The sequence below is a fragment of the Aspergillus nomiae genome, assembly GCF_001204775.2.
Source record: "Aspergillus nomiae NRRL 13137 chromosome Unknown contig00016, whole genome shotgun sequence".
Taxonomy (NCBI): Eukaryota; Fungi; Ascomycota; class Eurotiomycetes; order Eurotiales; family Aspergillaceae; genus Aspergillus; species Aspergillus nomiae.
In genome coordinates this window covers 123,110-140,785 of record NW_015378071.1, presented here as the reverse complement: position 1 = coordinate 140,785, position 17,676 = coordinate 123,110, and the positions used below count along the sequence as shown (strand labels likewise).

The following is a 17,676-nucleotide window of genomic DNA, read 5'->3' as shown; positions in this document are numbered from 1 at the left end:
ACCGCTGAGAGATCGTCTTGAATACTATTTTATAGAGTCAACAGCGAATACTACTACTAGTAGGCTTCTAGTTGTTGTGCTCCACTGCCGTTTACGGTAAACCAAGTGACCCGTGGCCGAGAGACCATAATCCAGAAAAACACAGACAAAGAGCGAAAGAAGACGCAAAAAGATAAACGGAGCAAGTTACTAGTAAGCGTTGACAAATGCTACGCATTTCACTGTTGCCACGGTCATTCGAGCTTCGAAAGTTGCTCGCGTGAGGGTGTTGTGTATGTTCGTCGTCCCTCCCCGCTCATCACTAAGTACCCGCCGGCCGTTGGCTTTGGCTCCATCCAACGAACGACTCCAATATGGCCGATGCACCATTTCCCCCGTCCGGTGGAGCTCGAGGAGCTCCTGTAACCACCACATATTCCGGCCCAAGCATCTCGACCATCCCCCGTCGTTCATCCTACGCTTCCGTCCTTTCTGGAACTGCTCTCTCGCCACCAACTAACAGTGGTCCGTTCTCGCAACTGCTGACCTCGAACTCCACTTCTTATCCCCCACCATTTCCTCCCGACGGCCGCCATCTGAGGCCATCCGCAGACCTGGATGCAGACATGCAGATGAACTCCCCATGGAGGATGTCGTCCGGCGATACACTTCCTCCTTATTCCCGGAAATACGCCAGCTTCGCTCGTTCTGATCCCTTCCCCCAAAATCCCGGCAGCTTCTCCGATGTTGCATCGTCTTCATTTACGCCATCATATCTGCGTAACTCCAGGTACATCTCCCGCCTCGATGCAGCCCGTCGAGCCAAAATGGCGTCCCAACGGGATGCCATTTATTCTTCATCAACGTCGAATCCCATTTCTACCTCCTCCAGTCAAGCGAGCCTGCCGCGTATAGCACCATCTCATCGTGGGATGACCTATGATATCATCGAGAGGGAACCCTCTAGCGATGACGAACACGTTATGCCACTTCCTTCACGGTGGAACGACGGAGATAAATATTCTGGCCTGGAGCTTACAAGCGGGGGATTGGAGGTCCGGTATACCGGCCCGATCAATAAACACGATCATGAAGCTGCCGCCGTCCGCGCAGATAACCCGATGCCGCCGCAGTGCGGGATCTACTATTTTGAAATTACGATTCTATCCAAACCTAAGGAGGGGTATGTCCACATCATTTTTAGAGGGAGATGATTGTCTTCCTTTTTTCTTTCCATTCCTCTGTCCTTTTTTTCTTTCTTTTGGGAGATATACTTACTATAATAGAATGATCGGAATCGGATTCTCCAGTAATAAAGCATCAGTTGAGCGTCTCCCGGGATGGGAGCAAGAATCTTGGGCGTACCATGGCGATGATGGCAAGTCATTCTTCGGTGAAAGTCAAGGGCAAGGAAGACAATACGGCCCTACCTTTGGTGTAAACGACACTGTGGGCTGCGGTGTCAATTTTTCGACGGGTTGTGCATTTTTCACTAAAAATGGCGTATTTTTGGGTAATGACCTCTCGGCAGGAAAAGTCTCTATGAGAAAAGCTAACGACAAGCTAGGTAATGCCTTTCGGGAGTTGAGAAACCTGAAGGTCTACCCTTCGGTGGGTATGAAAAAACAGCCGCCTGTGCATTTGGCGGCGAACTTTGGCCAACATCCGTTCATGTTCGACATTGATGGCATGGTTAAGGTGTGTTGCGTGGATCTTGTTGGCAGTATAAATATAACTGATCATATACAGAAAGAGAAATTTGCCATTCACTCAGAGATTCGTGCCACCAGCACCGCTAACCTACAGCCACCCTTGGACGAGTCTGCCTTGCTCCAAGAACTGGTTGCACAGTTCCTAGCTCATGACGGATATGTTGAAACGGCTCGGGCTTTTGCAGAAGAGGTCGCTGCAGAATCGGCGGCGCTGCAGAATGGGCGTGCGGAGCCACTGAAGAAGTATGAGGCAGAGGAAGATGTTGAAGCGATCAACCGGCAAAGTGCGGCGTTCCCGACTTTCTAGATAATTTGTACTAACTCTACGCAGAAATCCGAGCAGCGATACTGGATGGAGATATCGACAAGGCACTGAAGTACACTAATGCTTATTACGCCAATGTTCTGCAAAACTTCCCTCATATCCACTTCAAGTTACGATGTCGGAAATTTTTGGAGATGATGCGTAGATGCAACGAGCCCTCCTGGGCTGCATCTAAGAGAGAGAAGTCATCTAATGGTCTTTCTGACGGCAGTGCCGTTTTTGACGAAGAGATGGAGCTTGACGAACAGATGCACCACGGTGGTGGCTGGAATGCGGATGGAATGGATACGGAAGAGCCTGAGAACGCTGCGAAGTTCAACGAGCTCCTCACCGAAGCCGTCCAGTATGGACAGCAATTACGCCTAGATTATCCGAATGACGAGCGCGGAGGGAACAAGAAGATGCTGGATGACATTTTCTCCTTGGTGGCGTATCCTGATCCGAAGCAGTCAGTCCACGGGCATTATCTAGACCCTGCAGGCCGCATTGCTGTTGCGGAGGAGTTGAATTCGGCTATATTAGGTACTTCACTCCGATAATTCGTGCGAAGTGGATCCCCGACTAACCTACGTGTAGTTTCACTTGGCAAATCATCATCGGCTGCTCTGGAGCGGCTATATCAACAGACGGAAGTGCTGGTCAATGAAATCGGTGAAGAAGGAGGCGCCGGGGCGTTTATTAATGTGCGAAATGATTTTCTGCTTTGAATCCTTCCGCAGCATGTTCGGGACTGATTACTTGATTATTCTGTGGGCGTGGCATATGAAGACTGGTAGCCCTTTTTTTCCCCTCTTTTTTCTTTTTCTTTTTCCTGATTGTCTATTGGTAGCCCTGCACAATTCCTCTGTCTTTCCTTATTTCCCGGTCAGGTTGACCTGATCCTCGTCCGGAGATACTTTGAGTTTGCTGTGTTCATATACACGGACCTAGATAAGTATGTCGCCACAGGTACATACAGTAGTAGCCATGACTAGTAATAATTTTCCAATTCAATTCCAAATTCAGCCGATAGAGTTTTTTTAGTTTTTTTTCTCATTAACTCAAGGCAATGTGCTTGGAGGCGCATACAGATGATGATCCGGAGGAATTACCATGAGTGGTGATATCTCGTGTTCCGATTTCTACCAGTCACTCCACTCATGGCCGCACATCAGCGACGATCTGGGAAGGCTTGCTCCCAAGTTGGTCTAGTCGGGTCCATCGCCTATCACGAACTTGGCCTGTGAGCATGCTTATGTAGGTCAGAATCGTGTTGCGTGGTTTCAAGACAAACTGTGAGGCGAAGAGTGGTTTCTTTCTTTCGTTTTTTTTTTTTTTCCCTTCCATACATGTGTCTCACCAAGTTAGACGAACTACTAGTGGTACCGTTGCTATTTTCGTTCCTCCAGTACAGTACCTGCAAGTAATGGTACTGTAAATGAGGCGAGTGATATCCGCTATCATCTGCGTACCTACGTAACTCCTGGAACATTGCGGGTAAAGAACCGTGTGTGACTGGAACTCTCTTTGTAGCCAATCAGCGCTCCGATTGAAGAACTTATCGACAGTCTTCTCCGCCTTTTTTCTCCCTGCCAAACAAACTACTTACTCTTCCATTCCAAGTTACGTTTCCATTCATAGTTTACTACTGTCAACTGCGATCCATTAACAACAGCCATCAGAGGCTTTCCTTTACATGGCTTTTCAACTGAGTTTGATGGTGGAGATGTACTGATCTCATTTCCACCCCTCATTGACCCCTCAGATCCACTGGAAATCGACAGCTCAGCCCGATGATTTGGCGCCTCCGCTTCAGCTAGCCACTCCAAGGGGTGCCAACTCACACACAGTCTTGGGCAAAGTCGCATTCTAATCCCAGCCATGGAATCCCGTCCGCATAGCCCGGTTCCTGCTAGTCAGGTTCCATGCATTCCTACCCACTCCTCATCCACTCCGACGGCTCTGCGCTGTTGCTGTGGCCGTCATGACTGTGCATTCCTGCAGCACAACAATGTGGCCCTGGAGGGGTTGGAAAAGGATCTCGCTACGGCTGCTCGATTGGGCCAGGTACGTTCCTTTGTCGGCGCTTTGGGTCGAAATCAGGCCTCTGCGTCATCATTTCGTTATTTTCGATGCATCCATATTTATGGCCCAGACTTCCGTCGCTTTTGCTTTCTTGATTTCTTGGCTAGATGTCTGTCAACATTCTTTGTACCTACTTGGTGTCCCTTGAGAGTACATAGATCGTCGTACTCTCAAGTCCACATAGTTTGTTTTAATTTCCCCCTATCACATTGTTTGTTCTCCTTTGGATTCGGACCCCTCCTTGCGTTACCTTAGCGAGAGGACTTCGAGCTGAAGTATTGAGAAAAAGCAAAAAAGGGAGAGAGACAGAGAGGACCTGTCAACTTCGTGCCGCCCATGGCGACTCTAATGACCGCTAGGTCTCCCATCCTCTCCCATTGTGCTGTTGTCCGTCATGGCTGCCTTCCAAGATAACGCTGTTACGGCGTTGGCTTCCACGAGCTCGTCATCACTAACTTTTGCATTACAGGCTTTACTCCATCGCCATGAATCATACATGGCCGAGGCTGAAGAAGACCGTCATCGGTTCCTCACCAGTATTGAGAACCTAGAACGCGAGAAACGTGAGGTGCAGGTCGAAAATGCCCGCATCATCGAAGAAAATCGTGGATTGTTGGAGCAGCTGGACATTCTGAACAAGGCCGTCGCTGATGCAGATTCTCATGCCAAGTCCCTTGAAGTTAGACTAGAGAATTCCGAAGCTGAGCTTCGCAAAGTGACGGTGTCAGCTACTCGTGCAGCTGACCTCGACGCCCAATTAGTTCAGATGGAGAATGAACAATCCAGGCTCCATGAGAGCCTGGAGTCAGCTGAAGAAGAATCAAGATCGGCGGTCCAGCGATGGAAGAAGGCGGAAAGTACTCTAAGGGATCTCCATGATCAAATCGACCGCATCGAGAAGGAGGCACAGCAGGAACGCGAGCGCCATGCCGAAGCAGTCCAGCGCATGGAGAAGAAACGGACCGTTGAGCGGGAGCTAGATGGCGCTGCTAGACGGCTAAAGGGAGCCGCGGCGACTCATGAGTTGGGCAGGAGTCACGGGGGAACCGTGGTGTCCCGCTTTGTCCGGGACATATTACAGGATAATGCCAATTTGCAATTAGGAATCGTTGAATTACGGGAATTGCTAGAGAGTTCGAACCAAGAGGTGCAGTGTCTGCGGGATCAGATTATCTCGCACCAGTGGTCCCAATGACAGAAAGTGACGGGCAAGTGCCGCAACTTGCACCGACATTGAGTCAAGAACTTGAGTCCAAGGAACCGCGCCAGGCACCGCAAGAGTTCCACATTCACCACCATTATCATACGCCATCTATCAAAAAGGAGAGGCCCGCGCTCTTCCGACGTTCCAAGAACAGACATACCTGGGGGCATCCGAATACTGTACACTCTCCTTCTGGTACGAAATTAGCTCGCAAACCAACGCACCGGTCGCAGTCTTCACACTCTTCTGCATTCACAATGATGTCCCAGCCCTCCCTACAGATTCCCTCGGCTTCTCAACGCTGGTCCTCGCAGTCGCCCGGGGCTGAGTCCATAGCGAGCTCACCGCAGTCCGGATATCGGTCGTCATCTATATTTGATAGAGTAGAGCGTGGGTTTGATTCTTCGCGAGCTACGAGCCCCGACAGCACAGCCTTTTCGCCATTAAGGGTTAGTCGACGAAAAAGCAGCTGTTATGATGCTAGTTTTCGGTCTCCTGAAACGGATGTTTCGGTCGATCCTTTGGATGATGGTGTTTTCAGCAAAGGTCTTGGGGATGCATTCCAGCCTGTCATACCGGAGGAACGGGAGGACTCCTTGCATTACGCCACTTCTGAGAGGGCCTTTTCTCCTGCGCCTGATGATGTTTTTGCTTCCCCTTATCGCTCAAGGCGTAAACAATCGCATGAGAGCTTGTTCTCTGTTGCAGGCATGGACATCCATACTCCCAGTCGACGTCCATCGCGGATGGAGGACATCTCGAGGCCCTTATCTGCTCGCGTACCGCGCCGTATCTTCTCTAGTAACGATCGGTTCTCCAACCCAGTTCTCTCAACGAGCAGAGTCACCGCCAATAGAGAGCCTTCAAAAATTGACCAGTCTTCGCAAACGCTACTTGCTTCAATGGCTGCTAGTAAGCAATCCGAGACAGGGTCAGCAATAGGTGGCCACTTGGACCCCACTGGGACACCTACCCGGAAGATTTCCCTCACCCGCCGCGTAGGTGGATGGATGCGAGAGCATCTGGGAAATGCACCCACAGCGGGTATTGGTGACACAAAACCTGACCAAGAGCAACCAATACCGTCGACGTCGCAGGTATCGCCCGATACGACACCTCCATCCACTGCGAATAGACAGCCAAACCCCAAGGCTGACAAAGTTCCGAGCCTGCGATTTCGATACCCTGGCGTGAACCAGAAAGGTCCAGTCATGGGTTTTCGGCCAGCCTCCCGAGCCCCTTTTGCGATTCACGCGGAGGCTATTGATGAGAGCCTGTTGAGGGAGACTTTGGCAGAGTGACGCACAAATGGTATCGACAGTAGTGTTTTAACACACTATGCACAGTTTGGTCCTTTGTACCATTTCCTTTCATGCTACAACGGGGATGAGCTGCATGCTCGTATATAAGCAACCCTGGTAGCTTTTAACATCCCTTCTTTATCGATTAGCGAGCACATACTTGGCATCTCTCTTTGCTTACATGATACCCAGCGGACATTATCCATACACTGGCAGGTTGCCAACCTTTCCATATTGTGCTTTGTGTATGAAAGTTCAATACAGCATATAACAGAACTATCTATAATATCTTAAGGATACTTTAGTCATTGACCCATGGATAGGCTCAGCTACTCACAGGCGTAGCCAAGTTCTTTCTCGCGAACATCAAATCTCTTGCGCAAAGGATGTTTACCTCGTGACCCGATATGTTCGAATTGGAATCTCGGTCTCATGAAAGAAACCAGTCTGGTTCTCCGTCTGCGGCGACTCATATGGTAGGCACACTGCTTTGAAACGATTGTTGTCTGCGAAATAGTCAACTCCATAACCATGCACCAACGCAGGAATATTGAAGGGAGCACATACCACAAGCGTCCAGAAACGCCTGGAAAGTCTTCTGGTTCCGTAGTGTAGCTGAGAGAATGAACTCTTGGGCCTGGTAGTTATCAAAAAGGTCATGAAGCGTAGCGAAAAGCAGAGGAAGTAAGTCTGTGTCATAGGTCTACTTTCCATTAACCCCGTCGAACCAAGAACACCAAATAGGATGAATGATGAAACGTCACGTACCAAATCTGCACCGAGCACAACATCAAAACACAGATCCTCCCTTGCTATGCTCTCGGTATCGTCTTCAGTCGGATACCCCAACGGCGTTCCCCATTCCCAAGCTCCGACCCCAAACTCTCCACCTAACCCATTCCTCGCCTTGCTGTCCTTCATATTTTCGATCAGTGTCCCCTCGCGATCCGTCGCAAGCACAAATTGCGGCCGCAGGTACTTCGCCGCATACATCGACACGAACCCTGTTCCCGCACCGAGCTCGATCACCCTTTTACCGGTTACATGGGCTGCGCCAGTGGGTGTGGAGAGGTATGTTCCGAGGTGGAGGGAAGCTTCCCAGGTGCGAAAGCCGGTGGTGCCGGAGGAGTAGATCAGGCCGCGCGATTCCGAGGTGATCACTGTTTGGGGGTCTTGAGATGTGGTGGTGGTGGGGGCGGTGTATTTGATGTAGGTTAATTGTTGGGCTTGCTGGATTTGAGACGGTTTGGGGAGGGAGATGAGATCTGTCCAGGTTTCGATGAGGTCGGAATTTAATTCCTAGTAAGGTATTACTTGTTAATGGTTATTTTATGAAGGGTGGATGATTCAATTGGTAGAAACGTATAATGGTGTATTGTATATCTTGATTGGAAATAACTATCATCTGTATTTCTAGAAATGGGTTCTGCGTACAGGACAAGGAGGTTAGAATCAGACGTACATCCTCCTCCGGATCGGTGATTCCCTCTTCAATCCGTGATATGATCGTTTTTAGGACGCGGGTGCGATAGCCCACTGGAGGGAGGGGCCACGCTGCGGCCTCGTTGAACATCAGCTCATAGATGGCGCATTGGATGTCGGGATGGACGATAGTGGAGGCATTGGGGAGAGCGAGATGAGTCAGATCGAGTTGTTGGGAGTACTGCGCGGCGAGCTTCTTTAGTGAATGGATTTCTTTATCCAGAGACATTTCTAGGGAGATCTTTTTTCTTTTTTTAATGTTCCAGAAAAATGATATACTCGATTGAAAATGAGGGGACGATCAATCGATAGCGGATAAGAATGTCACGTGCGTAGACCTACCGAAGGCGGGTTAGTGCGCCCTTAGCGAGCCCACATGCACAACAAGCAAAATTGTCACTTTGGGATTTGACGACCGACCACTTCGAGCCCGCCAACGACAGCGACTTCGACAATCCCCCCAACTTCCTGTCCTCGTCGACGCAGATATTCGCTGCTACCGCAATAATGGCCGACACTCCCGTTACCCTGCGGACTCGCAAGTTCATCCGCAACCCCCTGCTTGCTCGTAAGCAGATGGTCGTGTAAGCTCCCTCTTTTTTCCTCTTTCCGCTGTTCACAATCTTGCTTCCGAGGGCGACTTGGGATGGGGCGATTTGTTCTTGGACAGACGAATTTTTTTCGGTGTGAGAAGTTTTGGATCAAGAGGGGGTTCTTATGGGGATGTGATTTTTCTGAAGAGATATTGATTATGGGGGTACTATAATCTTTTAAAGAGGAGGACTGGCAGTGATGGATCGGAACTTTCAGCATTCGCAAGCAAAGAAGAACGATGATTTGAACATGATCTCTAATATGATTTGCAGTGACGTCCTCCACCCCAACCGCGCCAACGTCTCCAAGGATGAGCTCCGCGGCAAGCTCGCCGACCTGTACAAGGCCAACAAGGACCAGGTCTCCGTCTTCGGCTTCCGTACGCAATACGGTGGTGGCAAGAGCACTGGCTTCGCCCTCGTCTACGACTCCCAGGAGGCCCTGAAGAAGTTCGAGCCTCACTACCGTCTCGTCCGTATCGGAGCTGCCGAGAAGATCGAGAAGGCCAGCAGACAGCAGCGTATGCATTTTCTTCCCTTCTGGATATGGTATATCTGGGTATCGAAACAAGGCATGGGCTGATGTATGATTTTCTTCCGGAATACAGGCAAGCAGCGCAAGAACCGTTCCAAGAAGTTCCGCGGTACCGCCAAGACCAAGGGCCCCAAGAAGTCCAAGAACTAAGCGCGCCCTCGACCTGTCGAATTCTGATGGATATGGATCGGATGGGAAGGATTGTTGGTTGCGGCCAGGGGCTAGTGCTAAAGCTATTGATGATAACCCTGTGGTGGTGATTGAGCGATTCGCATTCACATTTGCATATGCATACGCATATGCGATACACCATACCATACTAAAGCTATGTATGCTATGCTATGCAAATATAGTTATCATGCCATGACGATGACAGGGGGCAACTGCAAACAATCACAATCAAAAGAAACAAAAAAAATATCAAATTTGAGATTTGGGGGTTCTGGATTCTTATATCTCATCTTTTCTACTTTATTTTGTTTCCGGGCTGGTGGATGAAAAATGTTTCTTTTACAACTCTGGGATTTTCACATTACTTACTTACATCGGTGCTTTTACTATACAAGGGTTTGTTCCTGTTTTTCTTTTTTGGGTTTTCACACCTGTCGATGGGGATCTCACTTCTTCCTCTCCAACCAAGTTCCCAGGCAACAAGGCTTGTGAGATGTTAGGCATTCATGGGTTCATGTCTATAACGTGCATCGCTCCCCCCTTGGCAGCCTTGGTGGTAGTTCTGGTGCTCGATGCGTAGCTTGCTCGGCTCTAGTATTGGCGTTGTCTCCCCGATCATATTTTATTTAGTAAAGGGGAGTCTAAATCCACCGCTCGCAGACCAATAAGCTTCGGAATGCCCTGTACTCCAATTCCCCCCAAGATGAACCCTCCCCAACAAAATCACGGCAATCTCAAACACCCCATAGATGCCGTAGTGTAACACAGGAACCCCTCCGATCTCAAACTATGTCAGTCAACTAGTAGGAACTGTCTCGGGGAGACCACTGATCCCCTTCGGCTACCATCTCTCAGACGGGATAAATCCTCCCTAGCTCATTCATGGATGTAGATATTGTACAAGGCCGAGTCGGCTCCGAATTGATGATCGTTTCCTTCCCCCCTTGTCTTTCTGTTCCTGTTCTGAAAAATTAGGATCTTTCCTTTTTCTTTATCGCCGGATATACTTGCTGTACTTACTCGATATTGTTCTCTACAGACGAATTCCATTGTCCCTAGGTCCACTGCGTGTATACATACGTCGTACCTAGTGTAAATGGGAACCAGATTAGGTAGACAAAGGGCGCACAGGACTGGACACGATTGGTGTAGAGACAATAACTAGGTTCAGCCTTGTTTGGCTTTCTCTTACTTGAATAGGGATATAAGAAAATAGCTTTGGGGAACAAAGCGAAGATTTTGGTGCATCTTATTTCTAACATTCCTTGGCTTTTAAGGTTCTGTTCACGAGCAACATGATCTGCTTCGTATATGGAGAAATGCCTCGCATCTATCCTCGAATTGTTGTCTAGTGACGGCTATAGGATCAAAGAGAGACTATTGAATGTTTTGTGTACCGATATTAAATATTCGTAACTGATGGTTGTTTACGGGTTCCGGGGCTGCGGTTGGAGTCACGCAGGTTTAAAAGCACAGGAAGCTCGACCAGGGAAGGAAAGGTCCAGCAAAAATAGAACCGCCAAATGGACACAAGGATCAAACGGATTTCAAACAAGCCACCGTTCGCTCAGAAATGCCTCCCACCGTGGCCTAGCCTAGACCTCATATTATGGTTCCCATAAAGGATAGAACGGAAGGAAGAAGCTAAGTTACAAGCCCGACAGTCCTTGCCTACCTCGATATTAGTGTAACTTTTGGTTTTCCAGGACCGAGATCCGGGAAAATAAAAAAAGAAGATATTGAAGGGTGTACAAAGCAGGAGAGGTATTTGGAATAACCAAGAACTATCGGAGGGCCAAGAAGGGAATCAGGGGGTAGGGGGACGGTAAGAGTACAAACAGATGAAGATTTGCACCAGTTCTTGGCTGTCAGACAACGCAATTACAAATAGTAGAAACAAACGAAATGAAACTCTACCGAAACGCCGTGTAAAAACGAGCTGCTCAGCAGGTCAGAGCGCTTGAGCTGCAGTAACATGCACAGCCGCTCAGCATGCCTCGGAATAGAAGCCCCCCGGGTTACTCAAAGCTTGCGTTCGATGTGCTTCTGTGGTTGTCCCGGGACCCGAAAGGCCGTCTGCTACCGGCAAGCTGAATGCTAAAGAGGGTGTGTTTTGAAGCTGCTCGGGAGGTCGCGTGTAAGGAAGTCCGTTCATCAGCATCCCGGAAGTGCCTGGTTTGGGTCCTTTTCTCCTCTCAGAACTGCAGTAACCGTAGATGTTGGAGCTATCATCCATAAGAGAAACGCGGGCACTGTCAGTCAAGATCGGCCGTCGCATTGGGGCTTCCTCATTTCTCTGCAGCTCTTCACCGGAATTCGCTGGGTTCAATCGAGCGAACGTGCCACAGGAGGGCATCAACGATGACGAAGCACTAGCCGATGTCATTGGTAAATATCCAAGCACCATCTCCTGCGCGTTCGATGGGGGTGGCTTTGCCCTGTTTAGAGGACTGATGTTGAAAGGTTCGGGGGTAAATTGCTTCATCGGCCGGGCGTTGTTGGCAGTGACAATAGCTTTTGGTGCCCAGGGGTGTCCAGCCCTGCAGTCTTGCTGAGGAAGCCCTGAAATGGCACTGGACGATGTCGGAAGCACCGAAAGACCCAGTTGAAGCTGGTTCCGCCCACTGGGGGTGGGAAGTGTCCGGTCTGCCCCTTGCTCCTCAGATGATAGAGCAACCATTGAGGGCACAAAAGTCGTATCTGTAGAGTGGGTTCCCGGCGCCGATATCATATAAGCGTAATCGGGATGGTGAAACGTACCCTCCGCTTCATGGTCGGGCAAAATCCCTCCCCTGGTAACGTTAAGGCCAGAATGACATGCCTTTGACCATGGGACCTCGTAGTAGCCTCCAAGGGCTCCTTGAGGTAGTGTCGTGGGCACCCCGTAAGTTGCAGGCTGTGAACCGTAAATAGTCGAGGGTTCTTCATCATAACTGGCCATATGATCCTGAGTAAAGCTTGAGCGACTATAGGACTGTTGAGGCTCGGTCGAGCTGATGTCAAAGGCTGATGGGCGTGGGAGCGAAGTAACACGGAAATCAGAGGGATTCGCCGACAACAACTCTTGCCTTGTAGCCATTGAGGATGTGTATGTGCCCTGTCTCTGATGAGCTGAAGACAGTGCACCGTTCATAAAGGAGTACGGCCACCCAGTAGCCTTTGTCTGCAGCATTGATGAATTGACCTTGGCTGGATCTTAGCTTATCGCAGGGGAATCCATAAATCGGTGAAGAGGACTGACCCTTAAGAACTGGCAGTGCGTATTTCCTGAGGTCCGACAATTTGAACAGCCTTGGCCGTCACCAACATCACCGCTACACTTGATTTTCCGTTTTCGACATCGATTGCACTGCAGATGTAAGATTATTTATACCTTTCCTGGAGTAAAGGAACTCACTGCAACGGGAATCCGTCGTCTGGTGGCATTTCGACTCTTCTCTCCCTCCGGAATTGGAATATTGGGTCCAATAATTCTGTCTACAACCGTCTGCTGGCTGCTAGCCTGCGTCGAATGTGATAACGAAAGTACATCTTGTTGAGGTTGGGGGTCGAAACCGACCTCGTCTTCCGGGGTGTAGAAAGAACGTGCCATTACTTCAAGTATCAGCAGCGAAGGAAATGCATTGGTTCCAGTCCTGAGACGTACATAAAGTCAAAATAAATACGGGAAATTCAAAATATAATCAGAGGTTGTCGGAAGCATCAAAAGCCAATGAACCGGGAATGATAGTGGCCAACATGTTCCGCCTATCTTCGCGCATTGGAAAAGGGACCGGGGAAGGGTGAGGGGGATTCAGTCGGAGGCGATGTCAGTTTTAAGTCAATGTGTCAGGCTTAATTTTCTGATTGCTCTTTTATCAGTATTTGTTTTTTCAAAAAATAAATATCTTTTCTCTTCTGTTGGTCCGTTAAATGTATATTTTTTCGACGGAAGAGCTCAAAATCCAGAAAGGGCTCCTAACTGACTTGCTGGCTCGAGCAAGTGGCTAAGTTGATACCTGACCTTCTCGTTGCACTATGCAAATTTCCGCCTACTCTATCCAAGGCAGACGTCAAGTCGGCCGGGACCCTAGAAGCACCCTGGTAGAAGGTCAGCCAGACAGACGACAGACTGAATTTCCCGGCGTTTTAAGAGGTTTTGTTTCACAAAGTAACGTTGCACGAGTGGACATGACCTGATAGTCGCCATAACAAGTCAGGCTGAGAGAGCCGGAAACCTTTCTGAGCTCTGCTGAGCCAATAGCCACGACCAGGTCTCCACAGACTTTCTCCCTGAATCACGGCCATCTTCAAGTGGATCCATTTCTCTCCATAAATGGATCTTAAAGTGAGGACTGGCGTCAGCCTCAACATATACATTTGACGACGAGCGAACAGCAGTCGATTACGTTTGCGAAAGCCTTCCAAAACTGCATCCCGTGGGTTGGCCGAGACGAGTATGAAGATTGTTTGCCTTCATTAAATGGCGGTGTTAGAGACCTATGGTTGGGCTTCGTGCCGTCTTCAACGTCAAACAAACATCTTGGTACTTTTGACACGCCGCCTATGACCTAAAGAAGAGTCGGCAGCCAGAGGCGGCTATGAAAGTCTTCGGAAGCCCAGCTTTTACCTCGACAAATGAGTGATGAACTGCTGAACACACAATAGAGGCCCTGATAAACGACCTAGCGCAAGAGTATTACGCTGGTGTCTCGGATAGCTCTAGCACATCCTAGCCACAAGACTAACGGTGATGCTTCGGCGCGATTAGATCATGCCAGTCCCAACGAAAGCAAATGTGGCTTAGTAGCCAAGACTGGGCCCGAATGAAGCCCTGACATAAATGAACCGACTTGAAACCTGTGTCCAGGTCACTGGGCTGGATCTGCGTCAGTGCATAGGCTGCGTGTCTATCACTCTCCAATCACCTAATACCATCCCCGAAGATAGTACAGAATAAATCAAACAAAACCGAAGAAAGTAAAGGGCATAAAACGAGAAAGGAATACGGTTATAGTGAGGCAAAGTACATGAGAACATTCATTATTAATGGCAGGAATCTTGGACAAGAAAGCTCTGCTATGTACAAAGGTCAAGGGGTGAACAGAAAGGATGTACCTGACATAGCAGATTCACATTTGTCTGCGCATACGCGAACAAGGCTCCCTGGTGAGATTAGCTTCGTTTGTAGCAGACCCATTTAGCAGACAAAAGAACCCAATGAGCTCCTTGTCTATAATTGAGGATCACAATCACGCCGAACCAAGGTTCGCTGACGTAATGAAGGAGAAATGAAGGGACTAAATGAGCCATTTAGAAGGAAAGATCCGAGGCAGTCTGCAGACATCCTTTCCTTTCTTCTGAAGATGTTTGGTCGGAAATGGACCCATGTTGACAAATGGACCAGCCACTAGGTGCCAGGAACCAGTGAAACATGCTTGATATATGTTAGCGCTGGGGCTAATTATTATCAAGGGGTACAAAAAGGAAAGAAAGGGAAAGAAAAGAAAAAAAATACACTATTATTGATGAAAGAACAAATGAGACGGTTGCGAGGCCGAAAAAGGTGAGACAGGGAAGAAGAGAACAGAAATTCTATCAAGATCAACCACGTGTTTTCCCTTTTCTCTTTGCGGCGCAGAGTTGCTAATCGGTGTGAAATGGTAGAAGCTGCAGTAGACCGTTTTATCCAACGCTTCTGCTGTGGAACTTGAGAAACAAGTGAACAGTCAGTAGTACCTTAACAAGTGTACCAAGAATGTTTACCTCATATGCTGTTTTGCTTGATGCCAAGCACGTTTTCCACTCCGTGGAAGAGCATACGGGGGTCACAATTGAGCTTTGTCCTCCAAGTATCGAAGCATCTCACAAGAGAAGAACTGACCAAACGGATCATTTGTCATGATAAACAGTTACCAATCTTGGCCAACCTTTGAGTAAGATGTCCACCTTGCGCGCCCAATTTCACATCCAACGGGTCTACTGGAAGGCCTGCCGTTGGATTGAAAAGTGGGTTCTAGTTACACGAAGGGGTGCCGGTTCAACGATTCGAAGGGTGTTGTAAGCTCTTCGAAAATAGAAGTAGAGTGAACAGTGTGCACTGGGGTAGGGTCAGCCGACTAGAAGTGGTCATGGCTCTCGTGTACGGTATGTACATTTAGTTACCTATACCAAATTACCAACTAGCTGGGGATCGACGGACCAAATTGGCTTTTGTTTGGTGGCAGCGGCTCCGCACCTTAACTTTTCCGCCTTGAGACTAAAAGATACTACTACCGTCAATTCTTCAACCATATCATCTCTCCTCCACAGGGTCAGGCTTCCGATCAATAGCTTAATTCTTGACTGCTGTGCTGGCCCCTTTCTCACTTTGGCCTACTCTGTCCAATTCTAATATTTGCTTTATTTTTCTCCACCTTCTTGTATCCTTGTCAAACGCACGGCCGATCATCCCCACTTCACGTGTGACCACCAGAACGCCATGAGCGTCCTCCTGGAGACTTCCCTTGGTGACATTGTCATTGACTTACTAGTTGACGAGTGCCCTAAAGCCTGCGAAAAGTAAGTCCACTTGATCTCTCACGTGATATCCTGGCTTTTGCGTATCTTGCGCGCGTATAATGTCGAGTAGCTGAACCCGAAACTAAGCTATCCATTTTCTTCCGCTATAGCTTCCTGAAGCTATGCAAAGTCAAGTACTATAATTTCTCCCCCGTCCATAGCGTCCAGAAAAACTTCACTTTCCAAACCGGCGATCCCCTCGGACCTGATTCCTCGGAAAGCGATGGCGGTTCGTCGATTTGGGGCCTTCTGGAAGGTCCGCCGAAGAGGACGTTTTCGCTCGAGCCTCCACGGAAGTTGAAGCACGATGAAAGAGGAACGGTGAGTATGGCCACAGTTCCTTCGCCGCATGACCCCGATCAGCGCATCGCTGCGAGCCAATTCATTGTCACATTGGGAGAGAATCTTGATTATCTGGATGGCAAAGCGGTGATCTTTGGGAAGGTTGTGGAGGGGTTCGATGTCCTTGAGAAGGTAAATGAAGCCTTCATAGACGACCGGGGTCGACCTCTCAAAGACATCCGTATCCGACATACGGTTATTCTTGACGACCCATTCGAAGATCCCCCGGGCCTGGTGACTCCAGCTGAGAGCCCTTTGCCCTCAAAGGCGCAGCTAGCTACTGTGAGAATAGCCGATGATGAGGAGCTCGACGATAATATGGACGAGGAATCTATGGAGAAATTACGGCGAGAGCGCGAAGCAAGAGCACAGGCGCTGACCCTTGAAATGGTTGGTGATCTTCCATTTGCGGAGGTTAAGCCGCCAGAGAATGTCTTGTTTGTCTGCAAATTGAATCCTGTCACTCAAGGTATGAGTTCACCGTCCTCGGAAATGTCCTCTTACGCCTGTGGAGTCATACGCTAACAGACAGTAGACGAGGATCTTCACTTGATCTTCAGCCGGTTTGGTCCAATTTTATCATGCGAGGTCATTCGAGACAAACGAACAGGGGATAGCTTGCAGTACGCTTTTATCGAATTCGAAAACCAGAAAGATTGTGAACAAGCCTACTTCAAGATGCAGGGCGTGCTAATTGATGATCATCGCATTCATGTGGATTTCTCTCAAAGTGTCAGTCTACGAGTCTCTGTTTACTACCTAGCGTTGCTGATGAGTCATGCAGGTGTCGAAATTGTCAGAAAGCTGGAGGAACGCTACTATCTCCAAACGCAGTGGTCAGAGAGGCGGGTTCGGCGGCGTAGCAAGCCTTGAGAAGAAGCGCCAGTATAGGGCGTCTGATAACGCTCGTGAAGCAGAGAACGATTATAACCTAGTGTTTGACAAGGGTGACAAGGGTGACAAGGCCCCTCGCAGGCGGCCATACAGCCGGAGTCCACAACGAAGTTCCAATCGTGACCGACGGGTTAGCCGAAGTCCTCGGCGAGACTCCTATCGAGATCCCTATCGGAGACGACACCGTGACCGGTCTCACAGTCGAAGCCCAGCACGGGGGGAATATCGCGATAAAGACCGTGGTCGCTACAACGACCATGAGCGACGCCGGGATGATGAACGTTATGGGGAAAGGAGGCGTCGTTGACTTGTTTCTCAAATTCCTAGTGCCTGTTATATATTCCCTGTGTAAAATAAATCAAGCATACCTACGTAACTAAATATGGGCGATGTTGATGATTGACTTCATTTTCTCCTGAGCCCTACCCGATAAATCCCTCGATCCCACTGACCAACCGAAACCCCCTGATGAAACTTGTGGCCCCACGGCTTCACATCGATGGCGGCCCACGAGAGCTCCGCCTTCTACCGTTC

The 17,676-nt window shown here is 49.0% G+C and overlaps 6 protein-coding genes across 6 annotated transcripts; 4 read left to right on the top strand and 2 right to left on the bottom strand.

The window, feature by feature from the left end:
• Positions 1-180: 180 nt before the first annotated feature.
• Positions 181-3,014, top strand: ANOM_001823 (putative Ran-binding protein (RanBP10)). The gene is made up of 6 exons (XM_015547080.1): positions 181-1,162; positions 1,266-1,492; positions 1,547-1,677; positions 1,729-1,975; positions 2,023-2,538; positions 2,593-3,014. The coding sequence occupies exons 1-6, from the start codon at positions 354-356 to the stop codon at positions 2,721-2,723; spliced, it is 2,061 nt and encodes a 686-aa protein (XP_015411224.1). The 5' UTR covers positions 181-353; the 3' UTR covers positions 2,724-3,014.
• Positions 3,015-4,474: 1,460 nt separating this feature from the next.
• ANOM_001822 (uncharacterized protein) lies at positions 4,475-6,585 on the top strand (the record flags this gene model as incomplete). The annotated part of the gene is made up of 2 exons (XM_015547079.1): positions 4,475-5,213; positions 5,264-6,585. The coding sequence occupies 2 exons, from the start codon at positions 4,475-4,477 to the stop codon at positions 6,583-6,585; spliced, it is 2,061 nt and encodes a 686-aa protein (XP_015411223.1).
• Positions 6,586-6,975: 390 nt separating this feature from the next.
• Positions 6,976-8,296, bottom strand: ANOM_001821 (protein-lysine N-methyltransferase; the record flags this gene model as incomplete). Its single annotated transcript, XM_015547078.1, has 4 exons — positions 6,976-7,091; positions 7,153-7,288; positions 7,354-7,884; positions 8,048-8,296. 4 exons carry the CDS (start codon positions 8,294-8,296, stop codon positions 6,976-6,978), a joined length of 1,032 nt encoding a protein of 343 aa, XP_015411226.1.
• Positions 8,297-8,574: 278 nt separating this feature from the next.
• On the top strand, positions 8,575-9,345 carry ANOM_001820 (40S ribosomal protein eS24; the record flags this gene model as incomplete). Its single annotated transcript, XM_015547077.1, has 3 exons — positions 8,575-8,651; positions 8,934-9,181; positions 9,269-9,345. 3 exons carry the CDS (start codon positions 8,575-8,577, stop codon positions 9,343-9,345), a joined length of 402 nt encoding a protein of 133 aa, XP_015411225.1.
• A 2,008-nt stretch (positions 9,346-11,353) lies between these two features.
• ANOM_001819 (uncharacterized protein) lies at positions 11,354-12,538 on the bottom strand (the record flags this gene model as incomplete). Its single annotated transcript, XM_015547076.1, has 1 exon — positions 11,354-12,538. The coding sequence occupies one exon, from the start codon at positions 12,536-12,538 to the stop codon at positions 11,354-11,356; it is 1,185 nt and encodes a 394-aa protein (XP_015411183.1).
• Positions 12,539-15,758: 3,220 nt separating this feature from the next.
• On the top strand, positions 15,759-17,545 carry ANOM_001818 (peptidylprolyl isomerase). The gene is made up of 4 exons (XM_015547075.1): positions 15,759-15,906; positions 16,017-16,717; positions 16,784-16,980; positions 17,033-17,545. Exons 1-4 carry the CDS (start codon positions 15,827-15,829, stop codon positions 17,447-17,449), a joined length of 1,395 nt encoding a protein of 464 aa, XP_015411184.1. The 5' UTR covers positions 15,759-15,826; the 3' UTR covers positions 17,450-17,545.
• The last annotated feature ends 131 nt before the right edge of the window (positions 17,546-17,676 follow it).

Excerpts from the sequence above, each read along its gene's own strand:
- ANOM_001823 (XM_015547080.1), top strand. The coding sequence starts at position 354 with ATGGCCGATGCACCATTTCCCCCGTCCGGTGGAGCTCGAGGAGCTCCT. Across the intron at positions 1,163-1,265 it reads CTATCCAAACCTAAGGAGGG|AATGATCGGAATCGGATTCT; the intron begins GTATGTCCACAT and ends TTACTATAATAG. Across the intron at positions 1,493-1,546 it reads TAAAAATGGCGTATTTTTGG|GTAATGCCTTTCGGGAGTTG; the intron begins GTAATGACCTCT and ends ACGACAAGCTAG.
- ANOM_001818 (XM_015547075.1), top strand. The coding sequence starts at position 15,827 with ATGAGCGTCCTCCTGGAGACTTCCCTTGGTGACATTGTCATTGACTTA. Across the intron at positions 15,907-16,016 it reads TGCCCTAAAGCCTGCGAAAA|CTTCCTGAAGCTATGCAAAG; the intron begins GTAAGTCCACTT and ends CTTCCGCTATAG. Across the intron at positions 16,981-17,032 it reads ATGTGGATTTCTCTCAAAGT|GTGTCGAAATTGTCAGAAAG; the intron begins GTCAGTCTACGA and ends TGAGTCATGCAG.